We start from the raw sequence: 22,763 nt of genomic DNA on the forward strand, positions 1-22,763 counted from the left end.
TGTATCACACAGCCAGTACTTGCCAGATATTCCTGCATCTCCTTTAACCACTTGCCTACCAGGCAATTATACCCCCTTCTTTACCAGGCCAAGTTTCAGCTTTCAGTGCTGTCGCACTTTGAATGACAATTGCGCGGTCATGCAACACTGTACCCATATTAAATTTTTAGCATTTTTTTCTCACAAATAGAGCTTTCTTTTGGTGGTATTTAATCGCCGCTGGGCACTTTATTTTTTGTGTTATAAACAAAAAATTGCAAAAAAATGTGAAAAAAAAGGTTTGTCTCTTTTATAAAATTTTTCAAACAGGTAATTTTTCTCCTTCACTGATGTGTGTTGATGAAGCAGCACTGATGGGCACTAATAGGCGGCACTGATAGGCAGCACTAATGAGGTGGCACAGATAGGTGGCACTGATAGGCAGCACTAATGAGGCGTCAAGGATAGACAGCACTGATAGGTGGCACTGACTGGCGGCACTACTAGGCATTGACTGGCACAACTGCTGGGCACTGACTGGTGGCACTGACTGGCAGCACTGCTGGGCTGCACTGATGGGCACTGGTGGGTGGCACTGCTGGGCGGGCACTGGTGGGTGGCACTGCTGGGCACAGGTAGGTGGCACTTCTGAGCACAGGTGGGTGCACTGTTGGGCACAAGTAGGCGGAACTGGTCGGTGGCACTGATCATCAGTGCCCTGATGATCGGTGCCGATCCCTGCTCTGACAACTGCCAGTTCTCAGCAGAAATTTCCTCACGAGCTGACAGTGTGGGTGTGACTTGACAAAGGAGGCCACGCCTCCAAAATGCATCAACAGAGCAACTGTATCCTGGTCGTGATGTGTTCCTACATTGTGATCCATCTTCCCTCGGAGCTAGCACACAGTCTGTGGGGAGGGACACCAGCAGTCTGTCACTGTGCCTCCAGCATAGCCCTCGCTTGCAGTCAGCAGTGGATCACCCAGAGGCTTCCGATGTTACAGGGATCACTTTACATGCAGACATGCTTGATACCTAAATGAAAATGTGAGTGCAATCTGAAAAGTTTTTAACCCTTATTACAATAAAACTGTATTACACTAGGGTGGTCATGCGTGTTTGCTCTCTATGTATGTTTTAGTTTCTTTCTCACCCCCCCAGTGGAGACAAAAATAAAGTTAAGAGATAATGCACTTGGACATTGTATTGTGACATTTCCGGTCTATCATGGTACTGTAGTGGCCAGCGCACAAGCTAGTTTTTTAAATTTCTTTTATGTAGTAAAAGATTTGCAATTTGTCAAAATATAATACATTCCAAAAACAGCGATTTGATCTGGTTAGTGAAGTTGGACTGCATTTATGTTAAACACCACTAAGTATTACAGGTACATGCATAAAAAATAGTTGAAGTGCTGCATTAGGCGATTATAGATCTTGTCTGTGATTCCCATTTTATTTGTAGTTACATGATTTGATGGGGTGATGCAAAGGATATTTCCAGTTTCACGGATTTGGTGAATAAGAATGAATTCAACCTTGGAACCACCTATGAATACAGCAAGGTCTGTATCAGTTTTTGGATGTTGCTCAGAGGGCGACAAGGTTTCTAGTGACATACATACTGAAACATTTTGTAACGAGACCTTAGGCAACTCTACCTTACTGGCAATCAGTTGCCATCCATACCACAGATTAAAAACTATTCCAGTAAGGGAATGCCTATGGGGTTGACAAATCTGCTTAGAGGAAAGTTTTGATAAGAAGAATAGGGTAGCAGCTAAGAGGGTGAGGGAACAAGTGTACCTGGAGTCCTGGATTTCTACATAGCATAAGAACATCCACCCGATTCTCTCGTTTTAATGAGGTAGCAAATGTACACAGTAATGGTATTAAAAAAAAATGTAGGTGTTCTAGACAAGATGTCCCGTTTGTGACAATGCACTCTGCAGAGTATCAAGATATAATGGGCATCATAACTTACCCTATTCTCTATACCAGTGGTTTTCAGTCAACGCATCCTTCAGAATTGCGCACAATCCCAGGGCACACCAGTCTCTGGATTTTTAAACTGAGTCCCACCAAAATGCATGGGAACACAATTTAGTGGGCACAACCATACATGCAATTGGTGGATGTGTAGGGATGCCATTAAGAATGGCACCTGCATGCAGTTGCATAAGGCAACACATTTTTGTGTGGTGTGGAAAAATAAGGTATCACACTGCACCTTGGTTTGAAAAAGCCCTAAAATGTAGTTTGTAAGGCAGAGTTAAGTGGTCAGTAGGTTGTAAATCACATCGCCCCCCTCCATAATGCCCCCTTCTAGCCACAAATCCCCCCTCTAGCACAGAGTCACAAAGGGGGGGCCATTTGCCTTTATCACAGCAATATAATATAAGGCCCTGTACAGTCTGATGATTAAAGTTTTCCTTTCTTAACTTCTGTGTTCACAGACCAGGGAAAGAATATCCTGTTCCTCCTCTAGACTCTCTCCCCCTCCCTGCTGCTAAATGTACATCCTTGTCCAAAAGTTTTGAGAATTACACAAATATTAGTTTACCTGCAATGAAACCCATTCAGTCATCATTGCTTTGCACAAAAAGGGAATTACAGGTAAGGATATTGCTGCTACTAAGATTGCACCTAAATCAACCATTTATTAGATCAAGAACTTTAAGGAGAGGTTCAATTGTTGTACAGAAGGCTTCAGGGCACCCAAGAAAGTCCAGCTAGCACCAGGGCCATCTCCTAAAGTCAATTCAGCTGCAGGATCGGGGCACCCCCAGGCAGAGCTTTCTCAGGAATGGCAGCAGGCAGGTGAGTGCCTCTGCAAGCACAGTGAGGCGAAGACTTTTGGAGGATGGCCTGGTGTCATGAAGGGCAGCAAAGAAGCCACTTCTCTTCAGGAAAACCAGGGACAGACTGATATTCTACAAAAGGTACAGGGATTGGACTGCTGGGCTAAAGTCATTTTCACTGATGAATACCCTTTCCGATTGTTTGGGGCATCCAGAAAAACCTTGTCCGAAGAAAAGGTGAGCGCTACCATGAGTCCTGTGTCATGCCAACGGTTAATCATCCTGAGACCATTCATATGTAGGGTTGCTTCTCAGCCAAGGAAGTGGGCTCACCCACAATTTTGCCTAAGAACACAGCCATGAATAAAAAAATGGTACAAAAACATCTTCCGAAAGCAACTTCTTCCAACCATCCAAGAACACTGAAACAGCAGACTTTGTGGAAATTGATATTCTCAAAACTTTTGGCCACGGCTGTTCTATTGCCAGCAAATCAAAGCCGAGTGTGCAGCCCGATCTCTCCTTAGCAACTGATGACATCATCAGTTGATAGGACGTGGGCAGCTTGCACTTTTCAGTTTTGTTGGCAACAGTATACAGTCAGGTCCATAAATATTGGGACATCGACACACTTCTAACATTTTTGGTTCTATACACCACCACAATGGATTTGAAATGAAACAAACAAGATGTGCTTTAACTGCAGACTGTCTGCTTTAATTTGAGGGTATTTAAATCCAAATCAGGTGAACGGTGTAGGAATTACAACAGTTTGTATATGTGCCTCCCACTTGTTAAGGTACCAAAAGTAATGGGACATTTGGCTTCTCAGCTGTTCCATGGCCAGGTGTGTGTTATTCCCTCATTATCCCAATTACAATGAGCAGATAAAAGGTCCAGAGTTCATTTTAAGTGTGCTGTTTGCATTTGGAATCTGTTGCTGTCAACTCTCAAGATGAGATCCAAAGAGATGTCACTATCAGTGAAGCAAGCCATCATTAGGCTGAAAAAACAAAACAAACCCATCAGAGAGATAGCAAACATTAGGCGTGGCAAAAACAACTGTTTGGAACATTCTTAAAAAGAAGGAACGCACCGGTGAGCTCAGAAACACCAAAAGACCCAGAAGACCACAGAAAACAACTGTGGTGGATGACCGAAGAATTCTTTCCCTGGTGAAGAAAACACACTTCACAACAGTTGGCCAGATCAAGAACACTCTCCAGGAGGTAGGTGGATGTGTGTCAAAGTCAACAATGAAGAGAAGACTTAACCAGCGTGAATACAGAGGGTTCACCACAAGATGTAAACCATTGGTGAGCCTCAAAAACAGGAAGGCCAGATTAGAGTTTGCCAAACGACATGTAAAAAAGCCCTCACAGTTCTGGAACAACATCCTATGGACAGATGAGACCAAGATCAACTTGTACCAGAGTGATGGGAAGAGAAGAGTATGGAGAAGGAAAGGAACTGCTCATGATCCTAAGCATACCACCTCATCAGTGAAGCATGGTGGTGGTAGTGTCATGGCGTGGGCATGTATGGCTGCCAATGGAACTGCTTCTCTTGTATTTATTGATGATGTGACTGCTGACAAAAGCAGCAGGATGAATTCTGAAGTGTTTCGGGCAATATTATCTGCTCATATTCAGCCAAATGCTTCACAACTCATTGGACGCCGCTTCACAGTGCAGATGGACAATGACCCAAAGCATACTGCAAAAGCAACCAAATAGTTTTTTAAGGGAAAGTGGAATGTTACGCAATAGCCAAGTCAATCACCTGACCTGAATCCGAATGAGCATGCATTTCACTTGCTGAAGACAAAACTGAAGGGAAAATGCCCCAAGAAAAAGCAGGAACTGAAGACAGTTGCAGTAGAGGCCTGGCAGAGCATCACCAGGGATGAAACCCAGCGTCTGGTGATGTCTATGCGTTCCACACTTCAGGCTGTAATTGACTGCAAAGGATTTGCAACCAAGTATTAAAAAGTGAAAGTTTGATTTATGATTATTATTCTGTCCCATTACTTTTGGCCCCTTAACAAGTGGGAGGCACGTATGAAAACTGTTGTGATTCCTACACCGTTCACCTGATTTGGATGTAAATACCCTCAAATTAAAGCTGACAGTCTGCAGTTAAAGCACATTTTGTTCCTTTCATTTCAAATCCATTGTGGTGGTGTATAGAGCCAAAAATGTTAGAATTGTGTCGATGTCCCAATATTTATGGACCTGACTGTATATAGCAGCAGAGAGAGGAAGAGAGCCTGGAGGAGGAATGAGATGTTCTCTCCCTGCTCTCTAAACACAGAAGTTAACAGAGGAAACCGTTATTCATCAGACTGTACAGGGATTTGTGTAATTTTGTTGCAGCACTCCGGTTGAAGAACCCTGCTCTATAAATTCCACTTATGAAAATCCCTGCTCTCTACAGATTCAACACTTAAAGATTGATACACGACTGCCATTTCTCATCACACAGAGCACCTATTCTAGGGTCTTTACTGTCCCCCACTTTGTTTCAGTCTACAAATACAGATACACTTGCACATAAGGGCTCCTTCCTATAAGTGTGGGATAAAAATCATGTAAAAACTTTAGACTAAATATAGAATCACCAGAGGTTTTCCCTTTGGTTTCTGCTGTAGTATATCCCATCAATGATTTCTTTAATTGCAGCACAAAAAATATTGTATATGCAATCATTTGCTCGATACAATACATTGAAAGTGAGCACGTACAGTTGTGTCCAAAATAATAGCAGTGTGTTGAAAAAAGTGAATAAAGCTCAAAATTCTTCTAATAGCTTTTATTTCCATACACACACATGCATTGGGAACACTACACATTCTATTCCAAATCAAAACATGAAGAAAAATATATCAAATTTGTATTGTTCCTCTAAAAAAATTGAAGAAAATTGAATATTAGACTGTTCAAAAAAAATAGCAGTGTTTGTATTCTTCTTTACAAACTCAAACATTCACTATATAAACTGAAAAATGTTTAAAGATTTTGCTTTCCTTTGAATCAATTAATATTTAGTTGTATAACCAGTTTCTGAGAACTGCTGTTGGATATGGTGGACCGATGGTAGGGGCCTTGCTCTAGAGGCATCAGCAACAAGGCCCCTACCATCGGTCCACCATATCCACTACACATCTGGACCAGTCCTAGAGGCTGGTCAGCAGCTCTGAGGAAAGGGACTTGTCCCCAAAACGCGTCAGTAATTTGACCGCATTTGGAACACCTTGCTTGCTGTTGTGGCCATCTTCATAATACAAATGCTTTTTAGTTACATGCTTCATCTGTATGTTTTTTTATCCTTTATACCTTTGAATAAACCTTGGATAATGCACTAGGTGTGTGCGCCACCTGTTTATGCTTTATTTATTGAAAGTGAGCACTTTAGAGCAACCACTAATTGTAAACCTCTGCAGTTTCTAGACATTATAAAATTGTACATGATGGTGATCTAAAAGGTTTTCAGTATTATGGTAGAAGTTAAAATAATTGCTAGAAGGGGCGATCTCCATAGGAGGCTGTTAAAGAAAGACTTGGTGGAACAATAAATTGGAAACTCTTATACCACAGACTTAATCAGCGACTGGATAGAAGTGTATTTAAAATGATTTATTTTCCCTAGTGTTCACCATGCCTCTTCCTTGCAGTTGCGTTCTGTCATATTTTGTTATATGGAGTTTTTTTTTTTTTATAACCGTGACAACTAAAGCCTGTTTTTAACCCCGAGGACATGGAAATATTTTTTATCTGTGGTGGATAGCGTGCAGGAGCAAATAGCAAGCACCGCGTATGCACAATCAACTGAGGATATCGGGGTTAAAGGGTAGCGAGTTCCAGTTTAAGAACAGACCTAGCCACCGCCTTGTGGTCCTTTTGTAAACTTGTGGGGCTCCAAGTGTCAAGTGCCCTCCTTTGGTAGCAATGGCTTCAACAAACTTCAGTAGCTATGGATCAGACCTGCACAACTTTGAGGAAATTTTGACCATTCCTCTTTACAAAACTGATTCAGCTCAGACACACTTGTAGGTTGTCTGGTGTGAATGGCGTCCCTTGAGAGTATTCCGCAGCATCTCTGAAGGGTTAAAGGTCTGGGCTTTGACTGGGGCACTCCACAGTTCCTTTTCCATCCTGTGGTGGATTTACATCAATGATTAGGGTCAATGGCCTACTGCATCATTCAACTTCTACTAAACTTCCGCTGACTGATAGCCACCCTTACATTATCATGTAAGATATTTCTAATAACATTTCAATTAACTTTTTTTTTTTTTTTTTAAATTTAAAAGTGCCCTGCGCACTCCACCCCCCCCCCCGATGTGCTAACAGGCAAATGTGAATGCACGCATATGTAAACAGTAGTTGTACAATGTTAGGTATTGCCACGGTCAGAGTAAGAGCAATGATTCTAGCACCAGAGCTCATGTTCAATTGGAAAGGCTCTTAAAGAGTTAATGGAGATTTTCAGGTACCAAAGTTTGTCGTCATTCCATGGGTGTTTAATTTGAAATCTTGACAGGTTTGGTATCTATTTATGTGGCACAACATAATCTTTTATATTTTACCAAAAAAGTGGGCATTATAATTCTATGCAGTTTAGTGTACATGAACACAGTATATTTTTTCCTGAACATCTGCGTTTGATGAATGGCTTCACAAATTTCATGCGACAAATTGCAACAAATGGTTCCGCAGGGCCTCTTTCAGAAAATGTATAATGTTTGGTGGTTCTGTGTAAATTTTCCCTCAGTGGTTTTGTCTCCACTTGAGACATTTCCCACCACTCTTGGTTCTAACAGAAGTAAGCTGAAACCTACACAAAAAAAAAAAAAACACCTTACACAGCTGGCAAAAGCCTGACAGAGGCTCCAATTCATCCCTACTCTTTCCAAAACAGAATAAATAGTTTTGGCTGGTGATGAGAAATAAGTTGTGTATGTGTTCAAATATATGATAAGCCTAATGTTCTGCTACGTCTATTCAAGTAAAATATTTTTGGGACACCGATTCCCGTGTCTTTTGTATACAAAATAAGAGATAAAAAGATGTCACACACTCAGCTAGTCACACAACTGTTTGTTTATTAAAATAAAATTTCACATTGTCATTAGTTTGGATGGAAAATTAAAAGGAGCATACAAGTTTAACTGCAACAACTACAATTTGCTTTGCTTTATCAGATTAATACTTTGAACATTCTTATTGATATCATATAACTGTTACGTAAACATCTGAAAAAGTTGAACAAACAAGACAAATGTGCGTAGTACTTCAGCCATCAGCCAGCAATCTGGGTTCAACTTTACTACTTAAACAGAGTAGGCATCAATTCTGCTAGGTAAATGTATAATAGTGCAGCCAGTTCAAATCATGGGGACCCAGTAAGTACCCTCTCTGAATAGTTGTATTGTCATGACAAGAGAAGATGGCAGAGTCTTCTGTATACAGCTTACACCCTGTAAGTTTCACATTTAAGAAAGTCAAAGCAGTAATAGAGTATAGAGCAATGCGCAAACCTCTCAAACATGTAGCAGGTTGAAACGTTGATGGGCTTGGTTAACAGATTGTTCTTTAGAGTTGTGCAGCATCTCCTTAAAGCCAACTTGTGACACTTATCACTGTTTTCCAAAGTCTAGCATGTGTATGATGGTGGGTACTTTAACCAAGTGGTTGGCATCTACAAAAGGGGATCACATAACATTTTCAAGCTTTGCTTTATATACAGTATCGGTTGCCTGCTAGTGCTCACGAAAAAGAAGACTCTAGGTCAACATTTGTTTGAAAACCACCAGCAACTAGAGCTGGTAAGGTGATATGAACCTTCAGCAGAAATGTTCTGATCATGTGAATTACGGGGACCGTTTTGGAGAGAACAAGGTCTTCATTAGGGCCTGGCTCTCTAAGAAAGGAAATGTGTACAATTTGTTGTATTAGACACACAAGGAATGTAAGACAGAATTTGCAGGTATAACTGAAGCCTAGCTGCCACAATGTAGCTTATATGCCTGTAGCACACAATCCCTCCATTTTGAAGTCAAAACAGTATTTACTGGAGATCATTCAAACATGAAAATCATCTGACAGCGATATAGAACCTGGCTAAAGTTTGGAAAACAATGACTTGTATCAATAAAAGGCATCTCTAATCATCTACTATAGACCAGAAAAAAACAAAAAGGAACACCAACACCATCAAAAGAATAGTGTTACAAATGGTTAAGAGTAAAATAAACCTCAAAACATTTCACCTAATTCTAATTTAAATAACTTTTTAATTTAACAAAATATTTAAAAAAATGAAAGAACTCCCAAATTAAATTACAAGGTAATCATTCTAAATTTGAAACAGGGTTTTAAAGATACTGAAACTATATATCAGAAGTAATATATGAAATGAAAAAGAAGAGATCAGGGGGCCTGACCAATCACATTGCTTCATAGTCGATATTAGTGAACATGGACCCATCCTACAGAAGTTTCCCTCTGTGGTTCTCAAGGAAGGGGAGGTATGGTCAGTGTTATATACAGGATAGGCTCTAGAAGTGTCCAGTACAGGATTTGAGACCAACAGAATAGCAGCACAGCTATCCCCACACTCCACTGGGAAGAGTTTAGTGGATTACACCCTATAGGTCGCCATACGCAAGCATCAGCAAATACATTCACTTTTTAACACCTTTGAAGATCTTATGAGCTGGGCTGGAAATTTTTGGCTGTTTTCACATTACATTTGTTATCAGGGAGAAAGCCTATTGCTATAAAGTTACACAATGCATATCCCCCTGTGCAATATGCAAAATATAATCTGAGTCCCAGCCATATAGACAATCATTCGGTGGCCGTATTGTAGGTTATCAAAACTGCTTAAACATGGCCAGATTACATCTGCCAAGACAGATTACAGCATTGCATAAACATTAGTAAACAATTGCACAGCACTGGAAATTAAATAGAGCAGATACTGACGCTATGAAAGTGTACATATTTAAAGGTTTTGATGAGTTTGAATACCCCAGGTTCTTGCTCAGACTGGCCATTAATGGCTCCATCCTGATCAGATGAATGAGTTTAATAAAAGGTACCCCTAGAAATTTAAACCAAGTGTATCCAATGTTGACAGCACTCATGGTCACACAGGGAAATTTCCTTCATTTTTTTTTAAAATGCTTGATACCCAAAGGATACTTCCACTGAGAAAAACAATATGCGGCACTTCGTTGCAGTAGACACAAATGAGCAATTGGGGTACAGATGTTTCCCTGACCACCATGTTTGGAGGACAGGGTATGGATGACTGGACAGGGGACAGGTTTCTCTCTGTAGGTCTATGGCTAGCTCAACAACAAAACAAAAAAAGAAAAAAAAAATCCTTGCATTGCAATGTCCCGAGAACAAGGTCACGTGTGGGGGGGGGAGGACTTGGGGGTTTTCTACACCAGGTGCCATGGGGGTTCAAACACAACAAAATTCCGCAGTAGAAACACTACTGTAACACTACAACACTCTAAATACCACCACCTTACATCTCGTATATTAAAAGTGACCCAGTTCAGTAACTTTGAACTACCTTAAAAGCTAAGTAGTAGATGGCACTGGATTGACTTCTTCTAACTCCTCCTGGGGACTCCAGAGCACAGATCTACTCAATGGAGCGTGCCCAGGTCCACCCAACAGGGTCAATACTAAGCAAAGAGTGTCTCATGCCAGCACAATCTGTTATGCAAGGGAAAAAATTAAATGAGAAAACCAGCGGCAGTTAGACACCTTTCTTATGACCACAGCAGGTAGATGAATAACTCAGTGATTTTGTTACTAGACAACCACATAGCTAGTGATCGAGTCAATCTACTAATATCCATCCAGCAGTTAAGGCAACTTGGCTGTACTTCACCATTAAGTGAAAACAAAATCATACAAACAAGAATAAACTGTTGAAATCTAACTAGGTAAATATGCTTGTTGATAAAGCTTTTGTACTGCTACAGGGACAGTTCACACTTCAATTAGCTGCTTGAGCGATGTTTTTAGATAAAGTAGTACCTTTAGTCCACACATAATAGTCTAATGTTTTGACAGTTTTTAATATGAAAGATGTTAAGTGAGAAATTTGAGTGACTACTGTATCTCTGCAGGGATAACAGATGGTACAAGCGTTTCCAATGAAAGAAAACCATTGTTTTAACATCCCAATGGTTAAGCAACATTAATCTATGTCCCCAACCGGGATCTATGATCTATGCATTAGCCATATCAATTACATGTGTATGCGTCCGTGAGTATGCCTATGTACATACATCTGTGCATGCATATTAATGTGCACAATATGCCCGTGGTGACCAGCAATGGCCACAGTAAAGGTTCTGGGCACTATATGTAAGCTTCCAGCTGGTGGTCTGCCAGTCAACAGAGAACACCTGACAAAGCTGTGTAGTACAAGTACTACTTTGTCATAAAACTAACCTCCCTTTCTGTTAAGAGACAGAGTTGGTCCACAAAGCCGTGCCTTAGCAAACTGTTACAAAAACAAAAATTACTTACATCCTTCAGACAATTAACGCGGCCAAAAAAACACTGCTGAAAGGGCTAATTAACGTGTCAGGGAAAATAAACTGTACTGGATAAACTCTGATACCCATTACATTAGAACTGTTTCCCATGTTCTGCATTTTACAATGTTTTATTTTGTCTAAACAGTTGAAAGCAATGAACAAGAAAAATGAAAAAACTATAAAACCTAGCACAAAAAATAAAGCTTCTATAAAACATAGCATAAAATACAGTATTTGTCTGGTTCCTAACCCGATACAGGAAAGAAAGGCTGAGTAAACATGTGAACCATACTGATTTTCTACTATTTATAAGGGTCTTCAAAGCAGACATATCAGTAGGTCCGGTATGGTCATATCTTTGCAGTACCAATATAGATTGGCCTTATCCAACTGACCGCATGCTGGTCTCTAAATAGCAGGAAGATTTCACCATTTAGTGAAGAAAAATTATGAGCAAGACAGGTTTACTTTAATAGAATCTGTTTCTTTTGAGTTATTTCAGTCAGTTTAATGCAAGTCCATTGAGCCATGTGACCTGGTAATACATCCTTTAAGCATGAGCTTAGGAGTGTATATAGTGGGCACTGAACACAAATTCATGTTGGGTATCATCAGTAAGGAAGGGGAAATCTCACTAACGGGGACACGGATATAGAAGACCTTACAAGAGGTTCAAACGCTTTCCCTCTTTTGAGCTAGCCAAAAAGAAAGATTTTGACTGGAGCTTCACTTTACCAAATCAAACAAACCAATCCGTTTTTTATGCACAGTTCCTACTAAGTGCATCCCTAACCTAATGCTATACAACAGTGGTTTGCAACTTGTGGCATGCAGTACAGATATCTGCGTCCTTCAGCCCATCATGCATGGTTTAGTTCCATTTGCTACACCAGTTTGTGTGGGTTACAATGTATGGAAATGGGCTGCCTAGGGGGAAGCAAGGGAAAAGAAGACTAGGAACCACAGCTATAAAAGGATGTATTATAAAGTCAGATAGCTCATTATGCAGCGCTTAACTTAGTATTGTCTGCTATAGTACAGCTATTCACCTTTATGACTATCTTTGGGGGATGATGACAGTGAATAAAAAAAAAAAAAAAATAAGATGAGAGAACGCCGAGGCCAAACATAGGCAAGCCACAAGCGAATGATCCACCTCCAACTCTGAATGTTTTAACTTTCAAAAGAGAAAAGTCATTGTTAAGGCCTTGTAAAAAGGAAAAAAGCAAAGTTCAAATGTAACTCAATAGCATAGCCCTGTGAATTACTGCCTGAATCTGTAGTAATGTAGTATCACAACTAAAGGATGGAGGAGTGTAAATGGGATTAGGACGGTAATAGGACCCTTGACATCAATCTGTCTGTCCCCAAGCACCAATAGCTCAGAGCATGACATGACTGACTCTAAAGGGTTGTAAATACTGCATATATACTTCTAGGTATATACACAAAAAAAAAGGGTGAAATTATATACATATATTTTTATGTAGCTGTATATATACACAGTATATATACCAGTATATACACATACATACATATAATACAAAGTAACCACTAAGTCTGCTCTTCTACACACCTGGTCCTTCCCATTTAAACGCAAGGTTTAGAACAGAACTCAAGGACCAGAGTGCAAAACACACGAGCAGAGCGGTTACAGTTTAATAATCTGATACTACTCACCTAATTTTTTTAACCAGCTAACACTGATTTGCTTTTCCAGCCCTAATACAAAGTCACTTCTATATTTACATATTCGTTCAGTTATCACATGTCGTTATTTGCATGTGTATGATACCAACTGCAAAGATTTCAAATTATTTTATATACCACATGTATATAAACCTCATGTGTTCATGTAAAAAATATGCATATCTGTAGTGCATGCTGACATACATGTTAAAATGTATGCTGCAACTTCTATATGTACTCCTAAGTATGAGATGATACACAATATTGTCATATACTGTGTCATTTGTCTATATACATGTAGTAATTCTATTTAGAGTTATAGATTAGTATTGCTCAGTAATCCTTTCTGGCTCCTGCTGCAGTAGAGAACACAGAATGGGAAAGCGGTTCCTGAAAGGGTCATACAAACTTGTCTGATAGAAAGTCAGCCATGCAAATTCTTGATGGTTATAAGGAGTAAGAATGTAATGTATGACCTTTCCTAAACCTCATTCCTGCCATCAATCAGGTGTGACCTGCGTTCACGTTCACACAGTGATAAACAATGTAATAAGTCTCTAATTCGCAAACCATCAACTGGCAGTGCCCATAACAAGAACGTAACAAAAGACGGGATGCCTCAAATCAGTTTCTACCCTTTTCCGCACGTGCGGATCAATTATGTACGCTTTGCCAAATGTCCATTTCTTCTGCATCAACGGGAAGGTCCTTCAGTCATCCATTGCAATATTGCGGAAGAGGTAAGACATGGACTCCCCATTGTGGATTCGACGAATAGCCTCTGAGAGAATAAGGCTGATATCCACCGTTTTGATCTTTGCGCACTGCAACTTTTGCACCTCATGAGGGACAGTGTTGGTCACTACAACCTTGCATGCAAAAGAGAGGGGGAAAAAAAAAAGAAAAAAAAAAGGATTTTAGTGTAACAAAATCAATTTAGATCTATTTCAGGGCAGTTTAAGGTACCAGGAGTATAAAATGAGAATACTTACTGTAAAATCTATTTCTTAGGAGTTCATTGAGGACCATTGACACAGGAATTCAGATACTAAAGAGGTATACTGCCACCTACATGAAGTTTGGACACTGGCATAGAGACATGTAAGCTAGCCCTGGTATACAATGGCTTGGGACCTGTGTTCTTGAATGAATTTTGAGAAAAAGATTTTACAGAAAAAGAAGAGGGATTCTGACTTATCTGAAAATTCCATATGCTGAAGTACAGTACATGACACAGGCTGAGTATTCATAGACCCCGTGTTATAGGCTTGTACCTTCAGGTGATTGGACATTACACTGGGCACCTCCACTATAGTTGTACCCCATTCTGTACGTACTCTGTTTTGAAGTAACGCAGAGTAACGAACCAAGAAATAGAAGGGAGGGTGGCCTGTATCCTGTACTCAAAGATATTACATTTGATTAAAAAAACCTCTTATCTTAATCGTACAGTACAGGACACAAGTCTGGAGATGTTGCCAAAACAATGAAAGGGAAGGGTGGACAAAAATTAAACAAACAGAAGTGCCAACAGGCCAAACAGCAGCAAGGGTCAACAGATCCAATGTCAGAGAGTAATGCTAAACTTGGAAGCAAGATGCCCTTTAACCACTTGCCTACAGGGAACTTATACCCCCTTCGTTCCCATGCCAATTTTTAGCTTTCAGCGCTGTCGCACTTTGAATGACAATAGCGCGGTCATGCAACATTGTACCCATATGACATTTTTATCTTTTTTTTTTGCACTATATAAAAAAAAAAAAAAAAGGTTGAAAAGAAAAAAAAAACAGTTTTTCTTTGTTTCTATTATAAAATTTTGCAAACAGGTCATTTTTTTCCTTCACTGATGTGTGTTGATGAGGCTGCACTGTTGAGGTGGTACGGATAGGCAGCACTGATGGGCACTGATAGGTGGTACAGGTGAGGCAGCACTGAGAGGCTGCACTGATAAGGTGGTACTGGTGGGCATTGATGAGGAGACACGGATGATGCTGCATTGATATGCAGCAATGATGGTCACTGACAGGCAGCACTGATGACTGACGGCACTGACAGCCCTGCCTAGCAGCACTGATTGATGGGCAGTACTGCTGGGTATTGATGGGTGGCACTGCAGGGCACTGCTGTGACAGCGTGAGGAAAGTGCTGCTGTTGACTCGCAACTGTATTTACGCCATGATCTGCTGTGTCTGTAGGGAGCGCATGGGAGGGCATGTTCTGTGAGGACGTCATATGACGCCCTCCCAGAACTGGGTAACCGCACTATAGCTGTCATTCGGCTAAAGCGCGGTTACCAAGTGGTTAAGAGCTCCTGGGGACAGGACAATAGGGAATCCACCTTCCTCACAGAAACAGTTGCTTTGAGGCAGACTCTGTTGGCTCCAATTATGACCAGACAATGAAGAGATTTTTTTTCTGAGGGCTTTGGAACAGGGCACAAAGATGGAAGGACCATCTTCATTGAGGTAGAGAATACTGCATCTTACTACGATACAGATCAGTGTAAAAGTTCTGGAAAACCCTCAAAATATCTAAAGGGTGATAGAGCCCAGAGAAGTGACAATCGAGGCAATAGAATTTGAAAGGTTCCATAAACTGGCTATAACAGCTAGCAAGTTTCCAGTATTTAACCCATCTGCAAAATGCTAACAGCGAGTAAAAAGTACCAGTTCCACTTACCGGAAACTGTGTTACTGGGAATCTTCTAGGGTGGCACGCCTGAGATGACTAGCTCCACCTGACAGGAAACAATCAAAAATTGACAGTTTAAATTCCCCGCCCTTTCCTCCCCTCAGTTTATGCAAGAGTATTCCTGCGCCCCGGTGCACCAAAAGGTATTCTAAATCAATTTAAACACCAGATATGGGTGGGAAGTAGGTCTGCCGTCCTGGAAGATTTCCCAGAAACACCATTACTTGTAAGTGTAACTGGTACTTTTCTCTAGTCATCTTCCAGGACGGCACACCTGAGACGATAAGCAAGAATTCAGGCCTGTAATACCTTCCTGCCGAATGCCAGGTCCTGTGGTGACAACAGCTCTACTCTGTAGTGTCTCACGAAGGTGTCCTGGCTTATCTATGTGGCTACTCTGTGAGCCCTCAGGAGTTAAGGAACTGAAACTCCCAATTGCTCGTAAGCTAAGGAGATGGCTTGTCTGATCCATCTAGCTACTGTTGGTTTAGATCCTTGCTGACCTTTCCACGGTCCGCTAAGCAAAATCACAAGGTGACTCGACTTCTTGAAGTTAATTACTCTACCAAAACATGTCAGCAAATACCTTCTGACATCTAAACAATGAAAACGCTTTTCCCTTTCATTCTTAGGGCTTTGGAAAAAAAAAAAAAAAAAAAAAAAAAAAAGGACGGTAGGACAATCTCGTGTCTTGTGAAATCAAGATGCCACCTTGGGCAAATAAAGGGGATCCTGTCTAAGAACTACCCTGTCCTCCAATACTACCAAGAATGGTTTCTTGATCGACAGGCTCTGGAGGTCACCTATCCTCCTTGTTGTACAGCTAACAGGAAGATAACATCCTAACTGAAATCTGTGCCACTGGCTCAAATAGTGGCTAGGTTAACATTTCTAACACCAGGATTAGATCCCAAGCCAGAAAACTATGAATCTTAATAGGGGTCATCCTTTCCCTGGCCCTCAGAAACCTCTTAACTAGGGGTCCTGATGCAAGTCTCTGGTCCAAATAGACCCATAAGGCTGCCACTTTTACCCTTATACTGCTATGCCTTTATCCACTCCTACCTGGAGAAAGTCTTAAGACCACAGGGACTGTGGGAAGAGAAACCCCCCCCCCCCTTTTATTTTTTACACCAACTAGAAAACACAACCAACACCTTGGTCTATATCTTCCTAGTCACCTGTTTCCTACTGAGAAGAGTGTATTACCTTTTCAGAACACCCCCTTCTCCTAAAGATATCCCTTTCAAGAGCCAGGCCATTAATCAAAAAAACTCTGGATTGGGGTGCAGTGTTGGCCTCTGCAAGAGAAGATCCTTCCTGACTGGGAGATGCTGTGGGGGAGCCATGGACCGCCTCTTCAAGGTGGTGAATTAGGCTCTTCTCAGCCACCACGGAGCTAGCAGGATCAATCTGCAGCTTGGCTGGTTCAACTTTTGTAGCACTCACGGAATTAATGCCAAAGGGGGGAATGCATATGCCAGCCCAAAGTTCCATTCCTGTGCTAATGCGTCCAGACCCTTTGACCCTTGTTCCCAGGCCATGGAGAAAACATCTCACTTTCATGTTTTTCCTGCAGGCAAAAAGGTATTATTTCTGGGTTGCCAAAGACCTGACTTAACTGCAAAAAGACCTCGGGATTGACTGTCAGCTGAGAAAATCTGTTTTCGTGTTGGCCAACCCCTTTATGTGAACCACCGACACTGAAAAAACTCTGCTCTCTGCCCATCCTAGTATTTCCTGAGCTGGGCCCAGGAGTTTCCAGGATCTGGTGCAACCCTGATGATTCAGGTATGCTACTGTCAACGTATTGTTCGAAGATGGGATTGGGGGAAAAGAAGGCCAAATTCTGTTGAAGGACTTCAAGGCCTGACCTACTGCCAACAACTCCCTGTGATTGGAGGAGGTCCCACTTTGGTGTGGTTCCCACGGGCCCTGAGCTTGTCAGTCCTCTAGATGAGCTGCCCAGCCCCACTGGCTTGCGTCCATGGATACCCTCACTGGGTCCCACTGCGTCCAGTCTTCCTCCCCCCAGATTCTTGGGCTTGATCCACCATCTTAGCAAGTCTTTGATATTCTGCGGGAGTGACACCCTCTCTTCCAGCGAACCAATGTTCTTGTCCTAGAAGGATAGAAGGAAGAACTGAAGCTCCCTGGAATGTAGCTGCGCCCAATCCACAGCCGGTATATAGGCTGTCATGAGCCCTATGACTCTCGTGATGTGCCTCCAGGATCAATCTGGAGCCAATATCAACCCAGAAGCAGGCCCACTACCTTGTCCATCTTTTCTTGGGGTAAGAAGAGCCTCTGGACCCTGGAGTCCACTACGTACCCCAGGAAAAGCTTGGTCTGGGAGGGAGTCAGAGGAATTTTCCCGATTGACGATCCACTCCAGCAATTCCAAGGCGAGGATTGCTTTCTCCAGATCTCTCAGGACTTGTTGCTGTGAGAATCCGTAGATCAACAGGTTCTCTAGTTAAGGGATGGGGGAAATCCCCTGAAGGTGTAAATATGCCACTATTTCGGCCAGGACTTTGGTAAAGATTCTCGGACTGACCACAACCTGAACGGAAGGGCTCGGAAGTGCCAATGACTGACTCCCTTCTCTGTGAATATGGTGAACCATAAGGCGGCCTGGGAACATGGTGGTAGGCGTCCCTGAGGTCCACCGTGGCCATAAACACTCTTTAGAGCGGAGGACGGCAGAAAAGGTCAGGGAATTTAAACTCTATCAATTTGTGATTGTGTTTCCTGATAGATGGGGCTAGCCATGTCAGGTGTGCCATCCTGGAAGATGACTGGAGAAAAATTATTTGCCCTCTGCGTTTCCATACAACGTTTGCTTGCATAACAACTGGGCATCCTTCCAAGAGCAAAAGGACTGGGCAGAAGGGGCAGATAAGTATTGTTTCTCAATTCCCTGGACCTCATCAGACAAAAAGCTTTCCCATTCCCTACTGGATTTCTTAAATACACTAATCTCCTTAATAAGCAAGCCCCTCAAATTGTATCCCAGGCAATAAAAGGTGATGTGGAGAAATTGTTTTGCTGAGAAAATTCCCACAAACATCTCCAAATGACATCACCCCTTGAGAGGGCTCATAACCAAATTGGGCTGATTCACCAGTTAGGGCGCTTAGAGGACTGAGTGGGATCTAAGTTAAAAACTAAAGGAGAGTGGTCCGATAGTCCACTGGCCTGATATAGTATATTAGAAACAATGGAAGCATGGCATCTGTGCCCAGTGCAAGATCTATCCTCGAGAGGGATTGGCAAGTACTAGGCCATCATGAACATTGGAAGGTGGAGGGGTTATGCTGTCTCCAAAAGGTCTCGAAGATCCAGCTCCGAAATTTGGCATGAAAAGTGTACATCAGACTGAGCTACCACAGGTTTAACAGTCCACACCAGGATTACATAACGCATTAAAATCCCCCACCTCCAAGAAGGGCACTCCAGGTTTATCAGCCAGAAATTTAGCCACCACCCAGATCACCTCACTGTTGTAGGGGGTAGGCACATAAACATTTCCTAACACATAGGAAAAACTATCAATTGAACAGGGTCTACAATAGTTTGTTGACAGGAAAAATTGACTGAAGGAGATATCTAAATGCTAAAACCCCTCACATAAGAAGAAAACACAGAATGATATTCTGTGGGATATATAGAAGAATGCAAGAGATGGGTGGTATCCTTTGTCAAATGTGTTTCCTGCAGACAAGCAATCTGTGTACCATAATGCGATAAAGTAAAAATTGACTTGCATTTGGTGGGGTCCTTCAAACCCCTAACATTCCAGAAAGTTATTTTACGTCCCATGGTCATAGGAGAGAAAGAAAAATTGTGGTATCTGGAGTAGGTAATCTCCCTTTAACTCAGAAAAGAACCAGGATAAAGCTCTGTTGCACAAGGCAGCTGCCGGAGTAGACTGAGTTGACACTTCAAGTGGAGCATTAGCAGATCTCTTGACTATTGTTGAGCATCTCGAGCAGGCAAACGCAACGTCCATGAAACACCGCGGTGAGCAGAAGAGAAGCAAAACAAAAACAGAGGCAGGAGCCACAACAGGGAAAAATGTATTTGCCAAGGCCATCAGTGAGCACAAGCCTTGGAAAGAGGCCAGTAGCTGATGAGCTCCAGATTCTGCTGCAATGTCTTTAAAGGACCAATGCAGATGAGAGTAGTCCACTATCTTGTGCAGTAGAGAAAGAGCGAGAAGAAACTGAAGAAGATGCTGGGGACAAGGGGCTAGCCTGAGAGCTAAAAGGGATGTCCTTTGGGAAGTTTGCCTCTTGGGCCTTTAAGAGAAAAGACCTTGTCAAATACACAATCAGCACTACACTTGAAGAAGCAGGGTGGCGGCAGAGGGACTTTCAGGTGTTACTTGACCTCAGACTCCCTAGCCCTACGGTCTGAGCAGGAATCAGGCTCTTAAGGCCTGAGTGAGTGCCTACTGCTGAAAAGGAGAGGGGTGGAATTCCTCAACTCCTCTGCTGATCTCCTTCACTGAGGAAGGAACACAGCCATGACACTGCTAAAAAATGTCAAGAGCGGTGCCAAAAGGACAAAGTCCCTTAAATGCTAAGCAAGCCAGATATTCCTTAGATGCAGCATGCCACCCACAGAGCCAGAGTGCTCTGTGCATCTGTACAGACATCTGTTCCATGTGAAATTCTGTGTAGATTCTTGTGACAAGACATCACAACTGTAGCAAAAGATTCTAGACAAGATCGCTTTTGATGGAATACACCCATTTTGACATGGTATGACATAAGTGTCATTATCAAAATTGGACAGAGGGACATAGTTTCCTGTCAGTGCAATTCCAAAAAGGTGAGCACCCCATCAAGCCAGTCTAGTCATATTTCTGTTAAGATGGGTCATGGTGAAAACAGTCCACCAATTTAGAAATTCCTTCTCATAGGGGAAGAGATCAGACACACACAGATGAGACCCAGGACACTGCAAAGTGCTTCCATTCCATATAGAGCAATGTCTCAAAAAGCAGGTGTAATGGAAAGGTCTTCACTATTGTAGGAGCCCTAAAAGGCTCAAGACCTGGAACTGCTAAGACTACTCTTGTGGAGATGGTAGGTGCCCCAGAAGCAGGAAGGCTAGACTGCAGGGGCTCTGATCTGAAGATGAAGGGCCTGATCTGCCCTAAGGATTCAGAAGAGTCAGACATAAAGGGGGGAGCTATTAGAGCATGCTTAGAGAACCTTTGCAGACAGGGTGCCCCATAAAATGAGCACACACGGCCGACATTTCATTAATGGTGAACATGGAGGTCCCTGTGGGAGGACTCAACCAATTTAGGCCCTTCAGGAGTCAAACTGAAGCAGCACTGAAACCCTTAGTGTAATGTAAGTTGGAGGCACCTTGGAAAGCAGGACTGTGCCTCAGGGGTCTAGGATCCAACATAATGCACCACAAGAAGGGGGGCAACATAGCTCGGGTTATAAGACCAGACCTTGACCTCTAATATATACCATTTCCCAGAAAATAAGACCTACCACGAAAATAAGACCTAGTATTATTTTTGGGAATAGCTAAAGTAGAAGACCTACCCCAAAAATAAGACCTAGTTGTGATCAGGGCTTTTTGTCAGCCGGAACGCCATTCCGCCACCTCCAGCACTGTGCACACCAATATCTACTGTCTCTTAAAAACACAGAATTGCGGCTTTTGTGTTTGCAAGAGACACTCCCACTTGTCCATGACAGCATCATCTGGCTCACACAGAACCTCCCTACCTCTGTACTCGCTGTGGGACAGTATGCTTAGGGGCGGGGCATCTTATCCTGCAGCCTAATGCATGGACGCCAATGCCCCAGGGGTGATCGCCAGCCAATGGGGAAGAGGCAGAGCGGTGAGTGCGCTTGGTGCACTGTGTGGGAAGACAGGACCCGAAAAGGGAGTTACTATAGAGAGGGGTCGGCTGCTGGCAGCTGTGTTTTGCAAAGCTAAACCATATGAGGGCAGTGGAGGGGGAGATGTGCAAAGGTGAGCTGCAGTCAGGTGTTGCAGAGGTAAACTGACAGGTGAATTGCAGATAGGGTTGCATAGGTGAGCGGTGGCTGAGGGGGTGCAGAGGTAAGCCGAGTTGCAACCCAGCTCTGCACCCCCCAACCCCAGCTTGCCTCTGCAACACCTGACTGCAGCTCACAACGGTCATCAGCCGGCAATCTCCATAGTAACCCTCATCCACAACTGCCCGCAGCTCACCTCTGCACCCCATGTCCACACCTGTACATTAAAAAAAATAAGACCTACCACGAAAATAAGACCTAGTGTGTTTTTTTGAGCCAAAAAAAAATATAAGACCGTGTCTTATTTTCGGGGAAACACAGTATATGCTAGTAGTAGGAGAGGGTCAGGAGGTCAAACCTGACCCAAGTCACATTCGTAAAGGTACTTACGCAACCCTGCTTGGCTAAGAAATACTAATAGCTGCATAGGGAGACCAGTTCAGCAGAAATGTAGAAGTAATTGAGAAAAAAACACAAAACAAAAAGGCAGCTAGCAAAAAAGTTGAATTGCTCCCTGCAGTGCAAGAAAATACATTCATTCTCCTAGGACACATGAAGAAAAACAACCCCCCCCCCCCCAAAAAAAAACACACACTGGGAGTAGGAAGGGCTACACTGGACTGCCCCAGTTTTTTTTCTGTTTGCAAGTGGTCTGTCATACTGTAGGTGGTATATAACCTGTCTGTATCTGAATTCCTGTGTCCCTTAATGAATGAGAAAATAAATCATCAATACAGCCCCTAGCTTCCAAGGATTTATAATTCTTTTCAACCAAATTGTGTAATTTAAAAACCTCTATTAGACTGCATAGCTAGGAAGACTACACTATTTCCTGCTTCAAATGCAATGTCCAGAATTTATACAGCGTGTCTGAGCTTTCAAACAACGGGACGGAGAACTAAAATTACAAACTGCAGAGCTCAGTGAAGAGAGCTGATTGGAAGAAAGGAACACCCCTCCTTCACACAGCACACAGGAAGAGAGCTGAGGCGGTCAATCA

General features: G+C 42.4%; 1 protein-coding gene across 2 annotated transcripts in view; it reads right to left on the minus strand.

The window, feature by feature from the left end:
- Positions 1-7,863: 7,863 nt before the first annotated feature.
- The window catches only part of PRPSAP1 (phosphoribosyl pyrophosphate synthetase associated protein 1), an 82,218-nt gene continuing 67,318 nt past the window's right edge, over positions 7,864-22,763 (minus strand). For both annotated transcript variants that reach the window (XM_089682653.1, XM_089682652.1), the window contains exon 11: positions 7,864-13,909. In XM_089682653.1, the coding sequence (XP_089538779.1) occupies positions 13,751-13,909 (159 nt within the window). In that variant the 3' untranslated portion in view covers positions 7,864-13,750. The remainder of the gene's footprint in view (positions 13,910-22,763) is intronic.

Source organism: Staurois parvus, unplaced genomic scaffold (assembly GCF_062004578.1).
Source record: "Staurois parvus isolate SC_StPar_1 unplaced genomic scaffold, SC_StPar_1.0 ptg000293l, whole genome shotgun sequence".
In the NCBI taxonomy this organism is placed as follows: domain Eukaryota; kingdom Metazoa; phylum Chordata; class Amphibia; order Anura; family Ranidae; genus Staurois; species Staurois parvus.